This window comes from Saccostrea cucullata, unplaced genomic scaffold (assembly GCF_032062105.1).
Source record: "Saccostrea cucullata isolate Sc308-1 unplaced genomic scaffold, CSIRO_AGI_Scuc_v1 ctg406, whole genome shotgun sequence".
NCBI lineage: Eukaryota > Metazoa > Mollusca > Bivalvia > Ostreida > Ostreidae > Saccostrea > Saccostrea cuccullata.
Window position 1 is genome coordinate 727,167 of NW_026930103.1, and position 18,378 is coordinate 745,544.

The window sequence follows — 18,378 nt, forward strand, 5'->3', positions numbered from 1 at the left end:
TGTCGAAGGTTAATGTTTGCTGTCAAAAAAGCTATATTTAGCGTATAGACCACAGTCAAGGTCACAAGGTCATTGACCATGGTGTCTTTTAAAAAAGCTTAATAAGTGTTGTATGTATACCAAATATGAAGTCTCTATCTTTTATGGTTCAAAAGTTATGGCAAAGGTTAAAGTTTGCAAAAAAACCTCTATTTTTAGCATATAGGTCACAGTCAAGGTCACAAGGTCATTCACCTTGGTATCATTTGAAAAAGCTTCATTAGTGGAGTAGGCATACCAAATATAAAGTCTCTAACATTCTTTCGATCCGGGCGCATGAAAATAAACTCCTCCCACGGCTGTGTCATATATAATTCTCAACTTGCCTGCTCGTTGTACATATCGAGCACACAATCAATTTCGAACACACGCGATTTCAGAATGGACTCCAACCCATTCAGGTTAGCACGGGATTATACGAAATAGCTTGATTTACTGGGGGGAAATCGTATGGTGAAGATATTAAAGCTTCTGAACCAATGAATATCCTTGTAACAAGAATCGTAATATCTATATTTTTATGCGCCCGGATTGATAGATCCGGGGCGTATATTGTTTTGTCCTGTCTGTCTGTTTGTTTGTTTGCTTGTTTGCTTGTTTGTTTGTTTGTCTGCAAACTTTAACCTTCGCCATAACTTTTGAACCATGGAAGATAGAGACTTCATATTAGGTAGGCATACTCCACTAATTAGGCTCTTTCAAATGACACCAAGGTCGATTGCCATGTGACCTTGACTGTGACCTATATGCTAAAACTAGCTTTTTATCTGCAAACTTTAACCTTCACCATAACTTTTGAACCATGAAAGATAAGGACTTCATATTTGATATGCATACTCCACTAATTAAGCCCTTTCAAATGACACCAAGGTCAATGACCTTGTGACCTTGACTGTGACCTATATGCTAAAAATAGCTTTTTATCTGCAAACTTTAACCTTCACCATAACTTTTGAACATTGAAAGATAAGGACTTCATATTTGATATGCGTACTCCACTAATTAAGCCCTTTCAAATGACACCAAGGTCAATGACCTTGTGACCTTGACTGTGACCTGTATGCTAAAAATAGACTTTTCATACCTTTGCCATAACTTTCGAACTATAGAAGATAGAGACTGCAATTTTAGTATGCCTACTCCATTAATTAATCTCTTTTAAATGACTCCAAGGTCAATGACCTTGTGACCTTGACTGTGACCTGTATGCTAAAAATAGTTTTTTCGTACCTTTGCCATAACTTTTGAACCACACGAGATAGAGACTTCATATTTGGTATCCATACTTTACTAATCAAGTTCTTTCAAATGACACCAAGGTCAATGGCCTTGTGACCTTGACTGTGACATATATGTTAAAAAATAGCTTTTTTTATAGAAATTTTGTTGCTGCCGGGCGCATAGTGTTTCACAAACACATCTTGTTGAAATCTGTTTGTGATAAGATGACAAGACACTCGTCAGCAGGAGTTGGTATTGCTGTCTTGGGTCAAATAAAAATTTGATGAAAATTGTGACTGAAATCTGTCTTCAAAGACAAGGTTCGTCTCTGATATACATGACGATGGTTGTATATTATGTACATGTGTATTTACCGAAATGTGAAAAAAATAATATTCCAAAAGGCGACAAAAGATTATGTACAGTGGAAAAAAAGTGTAACAAGGCCTAGAAAGTTTAAATATCATTGTAAACAGCACGTGGGTATTGAAGTTTCTTTTTTGTTTGCTGAACAAAAACCAGTGAAGACACCCCCTTATAACTCTCAAGGGAACCAATCAGACACCGTTGAATATTTTAGAAATAGAATTCTTCACCATGAATTCGAAGAATCAATTCTTCGCGAGAAATGGAAGCATTTGATTGGCTGAATGAGTACGTTATGTTCTAAACATATTCTTTCACTGTTTCCACAATAAAACATTCCTTATAATTGTTGTTAATAGCCCTCCTTGCCCTGAAACTGACATTATCGAAAATTTCGTCTATTTATACTGCCATTTTGATTTGCAAAATAATTCATTCCAACGCGCTTCTTGCAGATGTCAACTACGAGAGTACTTGATACTAATACCGGTAGTAAGGATTTTTTGTAATCTATTTTTTTTTTTTTTTTGCAATTGAAGTGTAAAATTGGAAGAATTAATCCAGAACTAAGCGCAACTTTTTGTGTACAATAAATATACAGTTTTTACAAGGGGTGGCACTGTAGCTCTCCAGTCTGTAATTTTTTTTTTTTTGGAGAGCTAGTTTTGCAGTTACTTCAGCCTTTGCCATTGGGGCATCAGTTTTTCACAAACACATCTTGTTTTTTTTAATTAAACTTCCTGATTACTTGAATCGATATTTTCAAACACAATATATATTTTTTCTTCTGACACTACCTATTCATTGTAGTGACATTGACATAAAACAGATATTTCATTAGAAATTGGCACAATTGACATGTTTTGCTGGATTCGTAATTTTCCAAGTCGTGTGAAATTTACAAATTAAAGATGCACATATGTATTCTTGTATAGAAACTAAAATGTACGGCTCTTGCTCTATTTATTTAACACTGTCTGGTACATGTTCATCTGAACGTCTCGATAGACAGGCTTATAGAAAAGTGCACGCGATTTTCATGCCCTAGTTATCGAAGATTTGATGGCGCATCGTTTTAACTGTCTGTCTGTCTGTCTGTTAGTCAAAAAAAAAAAAAACAACTTAAAACTTGATCATAATTATTGACTGTTTGGAGATTCGCCTTTCATGTTTCGTTTCAGCTTTTGCAATGAAATTTTACATAACATCTCCCTACGGCCTTAAGAAGACCCCTATTGATATTGAGGTCAAAAAATCAAAGGTAATTAATTCCGTCTGTTTTATTATTTTTGTTACCGCGCGATATCTCGAGAAGCCTTTGAGCGTTTGCAATGAAACTCCCTATGGCCTAAGGAAGACCCCTATTAATTTGACGTCAAAGGTCAAGATCATAGATTCATATTTTTTGTCTGTAAGCCTTCCTATTTCCGGGCGATATTAGTATGTCAAGAAGCTTTTGCAATAAATATACCATAACTCCCTATGGTACCGTCCAGGCCTCTTAAAGTGCCCCGACACCCAACAGCTCCACGGACGCTCTTCTTTTGCCGGTCAGGCGCAGTGGTAGAGCGCCTGCTCTAGAAGAGTTGATCCTTACGTGGAGGGTTCGAATCCCATTGCTGGACGGGGACAAGTCCTTTGGATGAGACCGTATAAACCGAGGTCCCGTGTTGCAGTAGATGCTGGCACGAAAAAGATACCTTACTGCTTAATGGCCCTAGGTGCCGAGTATAGGTCTCCACCGGCAAGTGATGGCGTCTTCATACGAGTTTAAAATTCTGAGAGGGAAGTGAAACAACAAGCAAACTTTAGCGGGGGACAAAGATTCTCTGAATAAGCTTGTAGTGAGTTCTTTTCTCGTAATAAAACTATGTATAATACGATCTGAAAAAATAGAATACACAACATCGTACATTATATACATTTTAAAATAAGTTCATAAATATGCGGCGTAGGCAAAAACATGACAGATTTCCCTTTTATTACAAATGAGATACATTTAAAGCAAGTAATGTACAAAATGCGCGATGAAGACGAAAATGAATATATACATATGAGTTGAACACTTTTCTTTGTGCAGTCATTTAATGAAGTCATTGATGACGTCATTTTAAGGACATTTTCTCTCCACACAACCTCTTCCACCTTCGTCATATTCTTGTTTTGAGATCCACATTTGCTGGAAAGAACCCTGAAATAAAAAAATCTTAATGGTCAACTTTTCTTAATAATGATATGGGCGATAAACTTGATATATCAAGAGATTTTTCAACGTAATATTTGATTCCATCGTCTCAAGCTACCAGAATGGGAGAGGATCGTACATTTTGGCCGTGGTATGCGACGATGATTTGATTCAAGACGCTACGTTAACTCGTAGATCATACCCTTGTTTGGCTTCAAAATTAACAATTAACTGTGCTATTCCAGCAACAATACTGTTTCCAATTAACGAGAACCTCGACCTCATGGGTGAAGGAATCTATGACACTTACCAGAGAGGCGAGTATAGATCCGCCAATCCAACTGCTGAACCTTCGCTCTGCACTTCCGGTGGCGGATATAATCTTTAACCTCATACTCTGAAAAGAAATAAAGCAGACTCAAACACATGGGGTTTGGGGTCTTAGGTTTCAATGAAACTGAACAGGCGCTGTTCACACTATGCAGATGCACTTCATTTTGAGATAAAATGCAGTGATAGCAAATAATGGTAGAATAGGGTAAAAAAAAAATCAAGGTGATGTCATTAATACATGGAAAGGGGGGGTTCCTTTTCAAAAGGAAAATAGTCAATGCTACAATTTTTTCAGTTAAAGCTTTGGTCGGCGGGTTTTACCAATCTACCTAAACGACCCGATCCAATCTGAACTCAAGAGTTGGAACAAAATAACAGCAAAAAATACAGTTTAATCTCAAATCAGCGTTTTTGTTTCAGTGAGCATAATATTTTGACGTCAAGCAATCAACCAAATTTCAAGTAATTTACAATCCCTGACCCACATCAGATTTCAAAAGAGCAGACGAACGACTCAAACGGTCCAATAAAACAAAGACTATTCTCCCATAAATGTCGTCTGATGAAATTCAGCTTTGAACGCTAGATTGTGCTGCAGCGTCATTTTTTGTCAAATTAAACCGAATTCCCTTAGCACCCCGCCCCCGATTAACCCCACCAAAAGCCACGGAACACATAATACGTCAATGAATTACGCACCAAATCTGACTTTTCCTCCTGAAACTAGTTCTTGCACTCGAAAAGACAATGTTCAAAGAGAAATGTCATGTTTTCTTAGGCGGATTCGACATGACACGGGAAGGGAAATAATCATCAAAGATTGTTCGAAATTCACCAAAAAACTAAAATCTACACGAATCCTGTCGATAAGGTAAACAAAGTATGACGATTCGGCTCTGATAACCGTCTATTACGTAAAAGTGTCAAACTCTACAAAAATTAAGGTTTATCTGCTAATGAGGCTTTAATTAGGCGTTGCATAATGATTGTTTAATCACTTCTTTAACTCGTAGTGCAACAACTTTTGCCACGATCTACATCTTTTCTCCGAAACTTTAATGCATGCGAACATCAGAGTGCAAGATTTTATCACCTGCCTAAATGCTTAGTACACGTTACGATAACATTTTGACGTCGCGTTTTCCGACATTTTTCTCCAGCAGTGATATGGTATCAATTAAATAAAGATAACGATGAAATACTAGTACCTTGGATATTGCTACATCATCATGTAACTTTCACTTATACCGTGGCTTATATCCCCCCCCCCCTTCTCCTTCAATTTGGAACACTTAATTAATTAAGATTTCTACTTATAACTCATTACCTTTCTACTGAGGACTGCAGCAGCTTAGCAAGAAGAGAGCAGTGTTTCTGATGGTTTATACAATACTTGAAATTAGTACACACACGGGTCGTTCTTACATTTTCAGTTAGTGTTTGGTAACAACTTTTTCATAGAAAATTTATAATTATTAGAAAATTAATACATAATCAATTTATATAAATGAATATAAGGTACGCTCAATTCAAAAAATATGGGATTCTAGGTTATGTGTTACTGTGGTATCGCCTTATGATTCACGAATAATAAATAACGTCAAAATGTCGAAAGAAATGTCTTTATCTTTGGAAAAAAACCCGATACCCCCCCCCCCCCACCCCCTTATCTGAAGCACACATTCGACTTGCCCTGTATATCTCCAACTATACCAAACGACGCACACATAAGGGAGTTTCCGAAGATTTGTTTTACTAAATTTTTGGACAGTACTCTCACTACATCCAACTACTAATTAACTAGACAGCCAAATCTTTTCAATGTCATCAATCTTTCCCTATTGCTTGTTGTTTTACACGCGGGCTCCATGCAAAAGCACCAATTCCACTTGTATACTAAAGACTTGGTTTAAAAAAAAAAAAAATTATCTTCTGTTATCTGACATTTAGGCTGTAAGGAATTTCAAATGTCATTACTAAACATATTAAAATTGAACTGCTCTTTGGTGCGCCATAATGTCATCAAATGTTGCCATGTTATGAAACCTAGATGTTTCGTGCTGTGCCAAGCGACCCATCCTGTGCACATTTAAATACAGTGTATAGCAAAATCTTTATTTTTGACATTGTCTACATTTATTCAAATTCATATGTACTCATATATGATGAACATTTCCTAAAAATTTCAGCATTAATCCTAGTGCGAGTATAAATTTTAATTAAAAGGTGTTCCACAATTTTTATGCACAACCTTCATACAACCTGGTTTTTCAGACTGCTCAATAGGCATCGTCCCTTGGTATCTTATGCTACCAGGCCAACAAAATATATATACTTTTTTTATTTAATAATAATATGATTACATGTACTTGTTTGCTATTATCCGCCTGGTCATTGCAGTATAAAGGAGCTTGGTATTTTATTATTATTTTTTCTTTCTTCATATTGTATTATTATTATTATATTATATGTAATGCTTATATTTCATTGTGAACTATCCTGTATATCAGTACTTCAAATCTGAGAACTTTTACAAGTGAGGATCATGTCAATTTTGCATTGTTATAATCATGATTATATTGTTTGTTTCTTAATTGTATATGCCCCCATAGGGCCCTTGATTGGTGAATAAATAAATAATACAACATGTAGTTTCATATACATGTAAATACATTAAAATGATGTTATCGTATATAGAGAAATACACTGTTTTATCTAAAGAAGAAAGAGCATTTTCAGAGATTAAATGCATTTTCAATATATCGATAATCAAGATTGAAATTAATAAATCAATATCAACCAATGATCAATAAATCTCCAACCCAAATCCTGATCTATAGGAAAAGTGTTAAATTTAACTACAAGTACATGATCAATAGAGCCAGTTCTAACACACCCCCCCCAAGAATGCCTTACTCATGGGTCATGAGGTTTATAGTTCTGAAAGAGGTACCTTTTTTCATTATTATAATCATGCACTTAGTTAATATCTGCTGAACATCCATAAGGAAAGAAGAAGATTTTTGAGGAATTTATGCAATTTCACTACATAATCAATGGAACCCATCTATGCCCCCATTTATGGAGAGGGCTTATATAGGCTATGCCTGCTGCCCAATCCATTTATGTATTTGCATAATAAAATATGTTCAGATCAACCCATCTATGCCATGAATCTCATAATATTGAATGGAACCTCTTTGCTCATCATATCCATGCACTTCGTTTGTATGTTAAACATCCAGGGACAGGACTAGAGAAGATTTTGATGCATTTTCACTGCAGGATAAACAGAACCCCTTTCCTAAAACTAGAACCCTTGACCCAGGATTATGAAGTTCACAATTTTAGTCGGTTTCACCATTTGATACGAATTAACAAAATGATAACAGTTTGACAACTTGATGTCTACAAGAAAATAAAATTCTTGACGACTGCAATAATTTTGATTGTTTTGGACCTATCCCTCATGCCCCCAGACCAAAAAAAATCACTTTTATATATGTATTTCAAAATTGTACCCCTCCTTAAAATCCGCCAGCGGCAGTGCATATGCATGAATTTAAACATTTGCATACGTAACTCCTAATAACTTGACATCATTACATGTAGTGCAAACTAAGAATTTCTGAAACGAAGGTAGATAACTTACGGGTGGTGTTTTTGCACTCAGATCTCTGTTTAGTCTGTCTGTAAATCCCTGCATCAAAGAGTTACCTCCCACCACAATAACACTGTTGTACAAACTCTGTAAAAATCAAAGGACTGAAATAATTTACAAGAAACAACTTGCAAAGTAATATATCTAGGACTGTGTTTCCTACAACTGGAATTTAATTTCTTATCTTTAACATTTACATTATTAGATTTCATCTCTTTTTTTATTATAAATTTCAGTGGATAATTTAGTTTTTCATACATCATAGTACACAAACTGAAAAGGCTAACAAAAATTTTGTGGATTTGCAAACTGAAATCTCTTACAGGTCGAATGTCTATATCACACATCCCCACACTGGTTGTGACTGTGTGGCCGACACTCAACATGGAGTTTCCACTAGGAAGATCCTACAAAACAAATCACAACATTGGTTAAGAGGAAACAAAGATTTCAGCAACTCAGTTATAAAGAATATTTTTAATTGGTTCTAGGTCCCACTTTTACCTTTATAATAGATGGATCAAACAACCCTTCACATGTTTTGAATCTCTCAGCACCAAAATCTTTGTTGTAGCCATTCGGGAACTCATAATGCACTGTGGGCATACTCTCAGCCTGGCTGTTCAAAGGAAATTAGAAAAATAAAATGTACATCTACAGAAATATCAAGTGAATCTACAGTGGAGCCTCATTTATCCGGACGCTTTGGTTCCCAGTCAATTTGTCCGGATATGTGAAATGTCCGGATACCTGAATTACCAGTTAAACAAGACAAAATAACATTTAAAAATTCCGTTCTGATGAAAATCGTCCGGATACTGAAGCATCCGGATATCTGGCGTCTGGATATCTGAAGGCTGTATATTAAAAACATTGAGAAAATCATTTAATGATAACCTTTAATATTAAATACCATAAATTTATCAAAAAGGTTAAATATATCTCCTAGCTTAATACAAAATTGTTCCTAGTACAGATGAGCATTCCATAGCTCCAGGTAAGATAAGAAAGTGAAACACTCACGCCTGATCATATGGTTGATCTATAACTTGTAGAACTGAGGCAGCAAAGTCTTGTAAAACATCCTACAATTATACACGGAAATTAATGGAAAAAAAAATATTGACAGGAATAGCTTGAATTTTAAGGGTATGTTTTACAAAACATTCTATACTAAAATAAAATAATTTTTTCATATACTAGTGGAAACAATAGGTAGTAAAAATAAATTATTTTTGTAAAATCAAACAAAGGTACATTTAAATAATTATTATACCTCCCCCGCTTGAAAAGCAGGAGGGTATATAGTAATCGGTATGTACGTCCGTCTAGCTGTCTGTATGTCCATTCGTCCGTCTGTCTGTCTGTTACGCTTTGTGGTACCCATCTCTTATCTGCAACTCCTCTCAAACCACTGAATGAAATTTGATGAAACTTTCACAGAATCTTTATTACACATTGCCATTGTGCACCTCCTATTTTACTTTTTGATCCGACACATATTTTGGGTTTCCCACAGCAAAACAAGGACACTGCCATTTTATACATATGGGAGGCGGGGGGTATAATTTTGTGAGCTCATTGCTCACAGTACCTCTAGTTTTCTTTACGCCTGAAGTAACAAAACTTCAAAATGATACCATACTTCGCATAGTTTAAATACTATGTCTTTAATTGTATGACTGAGAAATTAACAAAAATGAGTAACTTCCAAAGTTGAAAGGATTAGGAGTTTTTTTGGCTGACTGAAAAAAAATCTGTAAGAAAAACAATTAACTTTTAAGGCTTTATATAGAGTAAAATTGAGTAATAGAACTACAACTAGCATTTGGCTCATATAAATATTACCTTGACCATGTAATTGTGAAAAGATTTTGTAACTTCTGGGATGTCTTTCTTTGTCCATTTAGGAGGATCCATGAAATTTACAGCTTCCTGTGGTGAATAAATTGTGCAAACAATAAATTTAGACTGGAAAAAAATCATTTCTTATCTTTTTAAATTTTGATAAGGCCTATATGAATAGTTTGTTTCCGGTTCCCCGACCAACCCTAAACTATAGGAGCTGACCCTGAAATTTTCTTCTCTCAATATCTTTCCAGGAGTAAACCATTCCAATTTTACAATTAGAAATCCCAATCATGATCACTTCTGTGTTTGAGAAAATGCAATTGATATGCACATTAATCAGAAATATTTTGACAGCAATTTCCCTTCGGGAAAATAGCAGCGTGCCTGCCAGTAAAATGTTAAAATATAATAAATTTTCCTTACCCACCTACCCTATTTTTTCTCAAGTTGGAATAGGAAACACACTATTTATCTATCTTGACCTAAATCATTTGATAATTGCAGATTAACAGCCCTTTATCATACCTTGCTTTTTATCATATATGGTGGTATAACTTCTATCTTCTGTTCTTCCATTAATTTTCTACACTCCATTGTGATAAAATCCCCTGCTAATGGTGACTTCACTATGGCTAAATAGGGAATACAGTATTTATCATTATACTTTTTTTATTCAGGATATATTGCCTTAATGGTGAAAGAGTTATGTGAATTTGATTTTCTCAAAAAATGCTTTGAGGAATTTTTTATGAAGTCTTTTGCAATTGCTTAAGACTTATGACATAAATATATTGAATAACCAAAATATTTTCCTTTCACCTTAAAAAAAGGACATAAACCTTTTAAGACTAGAGTAATATTTTTTAATACAACAAGAAGCTTTGAAATGGTACTGTAAAAGTAATAGATGATGCAATTAAACCATGCTCTACACCATTCAAAACACACTAATACCAGCATATACAGGTAATTTGTTAAAGTTGATATAGTTAGATAGCAAAGAAGATGAAATACCTTGCTGTATAACATATCCATCATACACAGGTACAGCTGTTGTGTGGGTGGCGCCAGAGTCTAACACTAAACCTGTAGACCGGCCATTGGCAAAGCTTTTACAAGTATTAAGGAATATTTCAAAATTTTACTTTAATGTGTTTTTTTTTTTTTTTTTTTTTTTTCATTTTTTTTTTTTTAATGCTTTATTTCCATGCTTTCAATTTAAACATCAAGTACATTTATCAAAATTGCACAGAAAATTTTTCACATCCACCCACTTTCGCACTTCACTCACACCAGTAGTACATCAATTTTTGAAAATTTTTACACACTTTATATGGATAAAAAAGGGGGGGAAAAAAAGTATGCTACATTTGATCTAAATATGTTTTTGTTTTTTTCAGAGGATTACATTTCCAACATAATTTTCCAATGTGACCATGCAGACTCAAAATTTTCTACAGTTAGATTTTTAACAGATATGTACTTTGGTCAACCTTATAATACATTTTTAAATGGGCAATCAGCCCATTTAAATTAGGCTTCTTTGCATTTTTTAAGCAGTGAAAAATGTACTGTTTAGCATATAAAATTACAAAATTTATGACATAGTTTGAATTTGACAAAGGTAACTCTCCAAAGATTACATTTTGAATATTAAAACCTACACGTTTTGATGTATAATTGTAAATATGTAGACTAAGATCATTCCAAATATGCATTACATCTTTACATATAAACAGACTGTGCAATATGGTTTCACATTCATTGTTACAGAATGTACAAATATCATTTTCTTTTATTTTAATTTTTTTAAGGTAATAATTTACAGGTAGTATTCTATGCAAGATTCTAAATTGTAACCACTGGATAGCTGAATTTGAGGACACCTTAAAGCACACATTAAAAACATCTCTCAACTCCATTTCTTGAAATCCTTTTAGAAGCATTTCTGAATTCCATTTTGAAAAACCAGTTGGCTTTACATTCTTTGTGTTAATACTTTTATAAATATCTTTTGAACATTTATCAATCAATATTAATCTTTTGTATAACAATGGCAAAAATGGACGCTGTAGCTTTGAGAAGCCTACCCTAGAGAATTTTGTATCTTTTAAAAACTTTGAAATAGCACTTATAATGCTGTTATACTGCATAAAACATACATGATGAATGCTATATTTCTCCACAAAATTTTCTCTAGATAAAAATGACCCATTGACATCTAAAAAATCATCAATAATTTTTACATCATTTTTGTACCATTCTTTATAAAAAATACTCTTTTTATTCACTTTGATACAAGAGTTTAGCCAAACTGGGGTTGATAAAATTTCAGACTGTGTAAGATTTGGCTTGTCAAAACAATTATCAGTGATGATGGATAACCAAGACTCTAAGACATCATTCCAAAATTTGTTTTTTGTACATTTCAACATTTTCAACACAAAATCATCACCCATATTCAAAATCTTTTCCACAACATCTTGTCCATAAACTATTTCAAAAATACTCAACCATGAATGACTTCCTTTAATAATTCTTTGAATCCATGAACATTTTAGAGAAAGTATAAAATTTTTAAGATGTACCATGTTAAGGCCACCCAATGTCTGGTGCTGTGTAGCAACAACACGTTTTATTTTATCACTTTTTGACCCCCATACAAATCTAAACAACTGCTGTGTTAAATTGTCTAAGATTTCTTCATTTGGATTTGGTAATGAAATAAATAGATGGTTTAATTTTGGTACAATTAAAGTTTTTACAACCGTTACCCGTCCAATGGGAGTTAGAATACGTCTTTTCCATTGCTGAATCATTGAAGTGATTTTTGGCAATTGAACTTTGAAATTTATATCAACAATTTTTTCTAGGTCGACAGAGAAATTTATTCCTAACAAGGAGAAATTTGTTGCCCCCCAATCTAGCTTCCATCTTGAATGGTGGAAAACCTCAGCAGAAAATTTTTTTGAGCCTATCCAAATAATTTTAGTTTTTGTACTGTTTATTTTCAAACCTGAAATTTTTGCATATAATTCCAATGTATCAAGTGCAGCATACAGAGAACCCGCAGAACCATCAAGGGCAAGAGAAGTGTCATCAGCAAATTGAGATAATTTATGTTCCTTATCATTTACAACAATACCCTTTATATCATGGTTTTGTTTAATAAGAATGGCTAAAATTTCTGCACAGAGAAGAAAAATGTATGGAGAAACAGGGTCTCCCTGGCGACATCCACGCTGGACTGGAAATTGCTTAGAAAGAAAACCGCTTTGGAGTATAGAAGCTTCAAAATTTGTGTTTAAAATTTTTACCCATTTAATTATATTTTTACCAAAACCAAAAAAGTGTAAAACCTTGTAAACAAAAGACCAGGAAATGGAATCAAAGGCCTTCTCAAAGTCAATGAGAACCAACAATCCAGGTATATTATTAATTTCAGTATAAGACATAAGATCATAAATAAATCGCGTGTTTTCCCCAATATATCTCCCTTTCATAAATCCTGTTTGTGTTTCTGAAATTAGAAGATCGAGTGTAGATTTGATTCTATAACTAATACAACCAGATATTAACTTATAGAATACGTTTAAAAGAGTTATTGGTCTCCAGTTTTTTAAGAGATGTCTTGGCTTGTCTCCTTTTGGCAAACAAGATATTATACCAAGTCTCTGGGATATTGGAAGCTGTTTCTGAAGAAATATTTGATTGATTGCTTTTAAGATAAACATTTTAAGATCATTCCAGAAAAACTTAAAGAATTCAGTTGTAAATCCATCACTTCCAGGTGATTTATTATTATTCATATTTTTCAGTACCAGAAAAACCTCCTCTTCTTCTATATCTTTATCTAAGATTGATGTTGTTTCTATGTCTAACTTTGGAACATCATGGTATTGAATGGTATTAGAGAGATCTACATCTAACAATTCAGAATCTGCGTTTTTATATAAAGTTTCATAATAATCTTTGACTTCGTTTAGAATATCAGATTGTTTGTATATAATACCTTTGTCTAGAGTTTCTACCTTTTTTATTGTTTTGTTCAGGAAATTTCTCGACTCAAGATGACAGAAATATTTTGTTGGCTTTTCCCCTTCTTCCACCCACTTGGCTCTAGATCTGATCATATTACCTTTTAGTTTTTCTTTTCTTAAATTTTCAAGAGCAGATTTTTTTTCTTCCAGTAAAGAGAAGTCAGGAATTGCATTTTTGTTTTCCAAATACTCTATTTCCTTAATTAATGATTTTTCTAATTTATCTTTTTCTCTTTTTTTGAAAGTTGAATATGATATAGTTAACCCCCTGATTTCCATTAGTAGTAAGTCAAAAAATACAGAGTCATCAACTGAAATCTCTACTTCTACTCCATTTAGGTCTTGAGAATACTGGTTTTTAACTAATTGTATTTTTTGTTTCACCTTTTCAACATACTCTTTATCATGTAATAGATTATTGTTAAATTTCCATAGTCCACGTCCTCGTTCAAATAAATTAAACTTTAACTCAATTGTAACTGAAGAATGATCAGATCTATACCCAGGTTTTATATCAAAATGTTCAACAATATTAGATAGGTTTTCTGATATAAGGATGTAGTCAAGACGACCCTGTTTAACTGGATTTTTTCTTCTCCATGTATAGACTTTTTTATCTGGGTTAAGTATTCTATAATAGTCAACTAAATTTAAATCATTCATTATTTCAATAAGTTTATCTCTGGCTTTGGGGTTAATTAAATGTGTCTATGTTGGGATTCAATGCCAGATTAAAATCTCCGCACAGGATAAAATAATCATTATCAAATTCTAAGAAATAGTCCCTAACTTTTTCATAAAATTCAGGGCTATCGTAATTTGGCCCATAAATATTAATAATAGTAATTCTGTTTTCATCAACACTGACGTCAAGTGCTAAAATATTACCCTCATTATCTTTTTTCTCCCTGTGGAGCTTTAGTTCAAAATTATTATTGAAAAAAATGGCTACCCCTCTAGAGTTTGACAAATATGAATTAAACACACATTTATAACCCCACTGAGTCTCTACACATGATTCTAAATCAGTTGTAAAATGGGTATCCTGAAAACAAACTATAGAATAATCTTTTGTTTTATAAAAGTTTAGTACATCTTTTCTTTTTGATTGTGTATTTAACCCTTGACAATTGACTGTTGCTATTTTTATCGAACCCATATCGGTGTAAAAATAATGCTAAGTACATCACATTCATACTGGCCTTTCATACGAACAATCTCACTGAAAAACATAGTACAGAAATGAAAAGGTAAACAAATGAAAAAAAAGAAAAGACAAAAAATAAATGAATAGGAAAAGAAAAAACAAAAAAGACAAAAAAAAACGTAAAATCTGAAAAATAGACTTTAAATTGACACTAAAGTCAGCCGTGGATCCAAACTAGCAGACTCAAACCGGAAGTTTATGGTGTGACAGTTATTAACGAAGTAAACGATGGCGGAACATTTTTTCCCGAAAAGAAAGTCACTTACTAATTTTGTTGATCTTGTCGTCTAGATCATCTGCTATGTCAAATTTCGTTCTTTTTTCGCTTCCCTCGATTTTTGCATAAATGGAACCGTTAAAGTACCATGCAGATTCGATGTCTTCTCGACTTAGAAGTTTACTGATAAGTTCCCCGTTTGCTTTAGTCACATCGTCCACCAATTTCAAACCGTTTCCTAGCTTCTTTATATCTGAACGCTTCCTCATGACTCTGGCCTTGGCATCTGAGTTGATCACTTTAACAATAATGGGCCTTGGCTTTCCTTTCTCTCCTGGAATACGATGCGCTGCTATTATTTCGCGATCTTGGAGTTGTACACCTGCGTTCTCCTGAATTAACTCTTTTACAACCCTCTGTGTGTTTTCTTTCTCCATCTCCATAACTCCCATGATCTTAAAATTATATTTTCGTGAGTATTGTTCATTTTTATTACTCAGAGATAAAGCTTCACCCGCAATTTTTTCATTTATCTGCACCCTCTGTTTTAATTCTCTGATTTCTTTATTGCTCTCCGCTAATTTCTCGGCTAGTACTTCTGCCCTTGATTCAAGTTTTTCAATATCTCCCGCTGCCTTATCTTTTTTCTTTTGAAACTCGACTTTTAATGCCTGGCACTGTTCTTCTACTTCTGCTTTTACACTCTCATCTCTTTACTTTAATGTTTTAATCATTTAATACATGTAGAAACTATAATCTGCCAAAAATGTACCATTTAAGACCCTTTCTTTCAACACCTGTCTTTTGTCCGCTTCTCTGCCTATCCATTTGTGTGAAACTGACATCTTTTGTTATATACTAGATGATTCAAGATGGCTATACTACTGTACATTTTAATACATCTTCCTGGATAAAAAATTATTTGGTCCTACGTGTTTTTAATCATTTAATGTTGGCCTTTGATTTTAAAAAAAATTACAGTTTTCATTATTACTGGTAGTACTCAATTTACTAAAATGGGACATTGAACATGAACACTGAATTTTGTCATTCATCTGTTTCATCTGTAAACTTTGACTCAGCCTTTTGAAAATGTTTCTTGGAACAGTTGTTTTTAATGTATAATAAATGTACTTGTAGTTACTTGTAATGTGCCTTATAGCTGTTTAAAAGGATACGCAGAAAGAACAGCATTTTTACATAAGAAGAAAGCTGGAACATTGTATTTCTCGAACATGATTTCTGTTATCTTTTCTCTCTTTGCTTTGGTGTTCCACTAAAAAACAAAGAAAAAAATTGTTTTACACATGTTTTGCCAGATCCATCAAGTTCTTTATCTTTTCTACAGATCTGCTGCTATACTCTGGTTTTAAAAAAGTAACAAACTGCTAACTTCTGTTAAAATCTGTGGAGATGAAAATATGTACTTACTGCAGGCTCTGACATCATGACTGGATGGAATTGTGACTCGGACTTGATATGCCTGCTGTATGTGTGATCAAGAACTTTCTCAAAAACCTCCCAGTTATCAACTACAAAGAATTGAACACTTTAAGTTATAAATCCAATATAAATTTCGTAACCTTTTGTGAGATCCATTATGATATTGTTCTGAATGGTACTCTTACATTTTTAGATCAAATATTTGCACTGTAGCATAGTATTATCATATCTTCATTTCTTACTCATTCCTTCCTTCAAGATTGGGGTTATCTCCATTCCTTTCCGTGGCACTTTAATGGAATTGGTGTCCAAAAAGTACTTCTTATCTATGCTTTTATCATCAGTTTCCATTGCTGTATCAACTTCATCAATGACCCCAATATGAGTTGGTAACTCTGCCTATCAATATCAATAAAAGGGACAAAGTGTATATAACACCAGATATATTCAAACAATGCATATCAACGCAACATAAAATTATTCTTTGAACAGTAAAGAATTTGATAAATAAATCGAACTTTACAAGTTCACAACTTATGCAAAGTAGAAGAAAGTTGAAGTAAAGAAAAACTATGCTATAGTTAAAAGTTCTAAGCACTTTGTAGCATGTAATAAAAGCAAAAAGTAAATTTGACATTTACAGTATTGACTTTACTTGAGGCTTCATAAGAGTAAAATTTCTCAACAATACATCAGTCCTCACCTTTGGAGAATCCTCTCCCGCATAGCCTGCTCTGAAGGAGTATGACCCAACATCAAAAACAAGCGCACCGACTTCGTCTGAGGAAATACAACAAGAGAGAAAATAGTTAACATTTCGAGAACACAAAGCATGGATCAGCAGGCGTTTATATCTTTACAACACAAAGATTCTTACCTCCACCGTAAACTCCTCCACTCATATTCACTATATTTTTTTTCGAAACACTGCAATTTAGGTAGGTTTTTCAATATTAGTTAAATTATTATCGAAAACAAAGCATACAAGCCGGCGGAAGTACGGATTTTAGGTCGATTGTACAATGATTAGTTCGCATTCATTTTATAATAGGTTTTTCTTTTCCCTTTCCTTAATTTTCTCTCTCTCTCTTTATATTATTATAATTTTTCATAACAATAAAACTTTTTAAATGCTTAACTTTTATTACATTTGTTTTATTAAAAAGGTTATTTTTGTATTTAAGCCTCCATCTTAGTCTCGTTCAACCAGACGCTCGGCTGTCTCCGTGAACTCCGACCAGCAGAGAGTCTGGTAAAGAATCACGTAAGCGTTTGTAACCGTCAGAGGGCGCTATCTTGTTTTCATTTTAAAAATCCTTTTTGTAATCAAACGTTAAAGACGTTTCTTCTGCTGGATTGTGACTTTATATTAATAAACTGGTCTTTAATTAGGGATACCATACGAGAAATTACAATATCAATCGAAATAACGTGTATTACGCAGGTAGGGCTACTCTACTTTCACTTTTGTTTTCGTACGGAATATTTGCAAGACATAATAAAACACACTTACCTATAACTGATGGACATTACCGTAAACAATTCCTCTCTAACGGTTTTAACTTTTAAACATATAACTTTCACATCTTTAAGTTATTTTTCTGCTGATTTATCATGTATTTGTTTAAATCTTGTAGGTGTGTTCTTTTCAGCCAATCAAAAACTTTACCAGAATTTCGGTAAGCCTCGTTTTGGCGTTACAAACGATATCACGTATCTTTACCAGACCCTCTGGGTGGTCGGAGATTTACGGAGACAGCCGAGGGTCTGGTTGAACGAGACTAGCCTCCATCTACGAATAAAACAATGTACAAG

General features: G+C 33.7%; 1 protein-coding gene across 1 annotated transcript; it reads right to left on the minus strand.

Annotated features, from left to right (window-relative positions):
- Positions 1–3,594: 3,594 nt before the first annotated feature.
- Positions 3,595–17,567, minus strand: LOC134282895 (actin-like protein 6B). The gene is made up of 14 exons (XM_062765309.1): positions 17,441–17,567; positions 17,267–17,343; positions 16,806–16,962; positions 16,552–16,652; positions 16,299–16,396; positions 10,671–10,765; positions 10,182–10,288; positions 9,654–9,740; positions 8,829–8,890; positions 8,310–8,424; positions 8,129–8,212; positions 7,797–7,892; positions 4,122–4,208; positions 3,595–3,817 (listed from the first exon to the last, which is right to left on the minus strand). The coding sequence occupies exons 1-14, from the start codon at positions 17,463–17,465 to the stop codon at positions 3,737–3,739; spliced, it is 1,272 nt and encodes a 423-aa protein (XP_062621293.1). The 5' UTR covers positions 17,466–17,567; the 3' UTR covers positions 3,595–3,736.
- Positions 17,568–18,378: the final 811 nt, after the last annotated feature.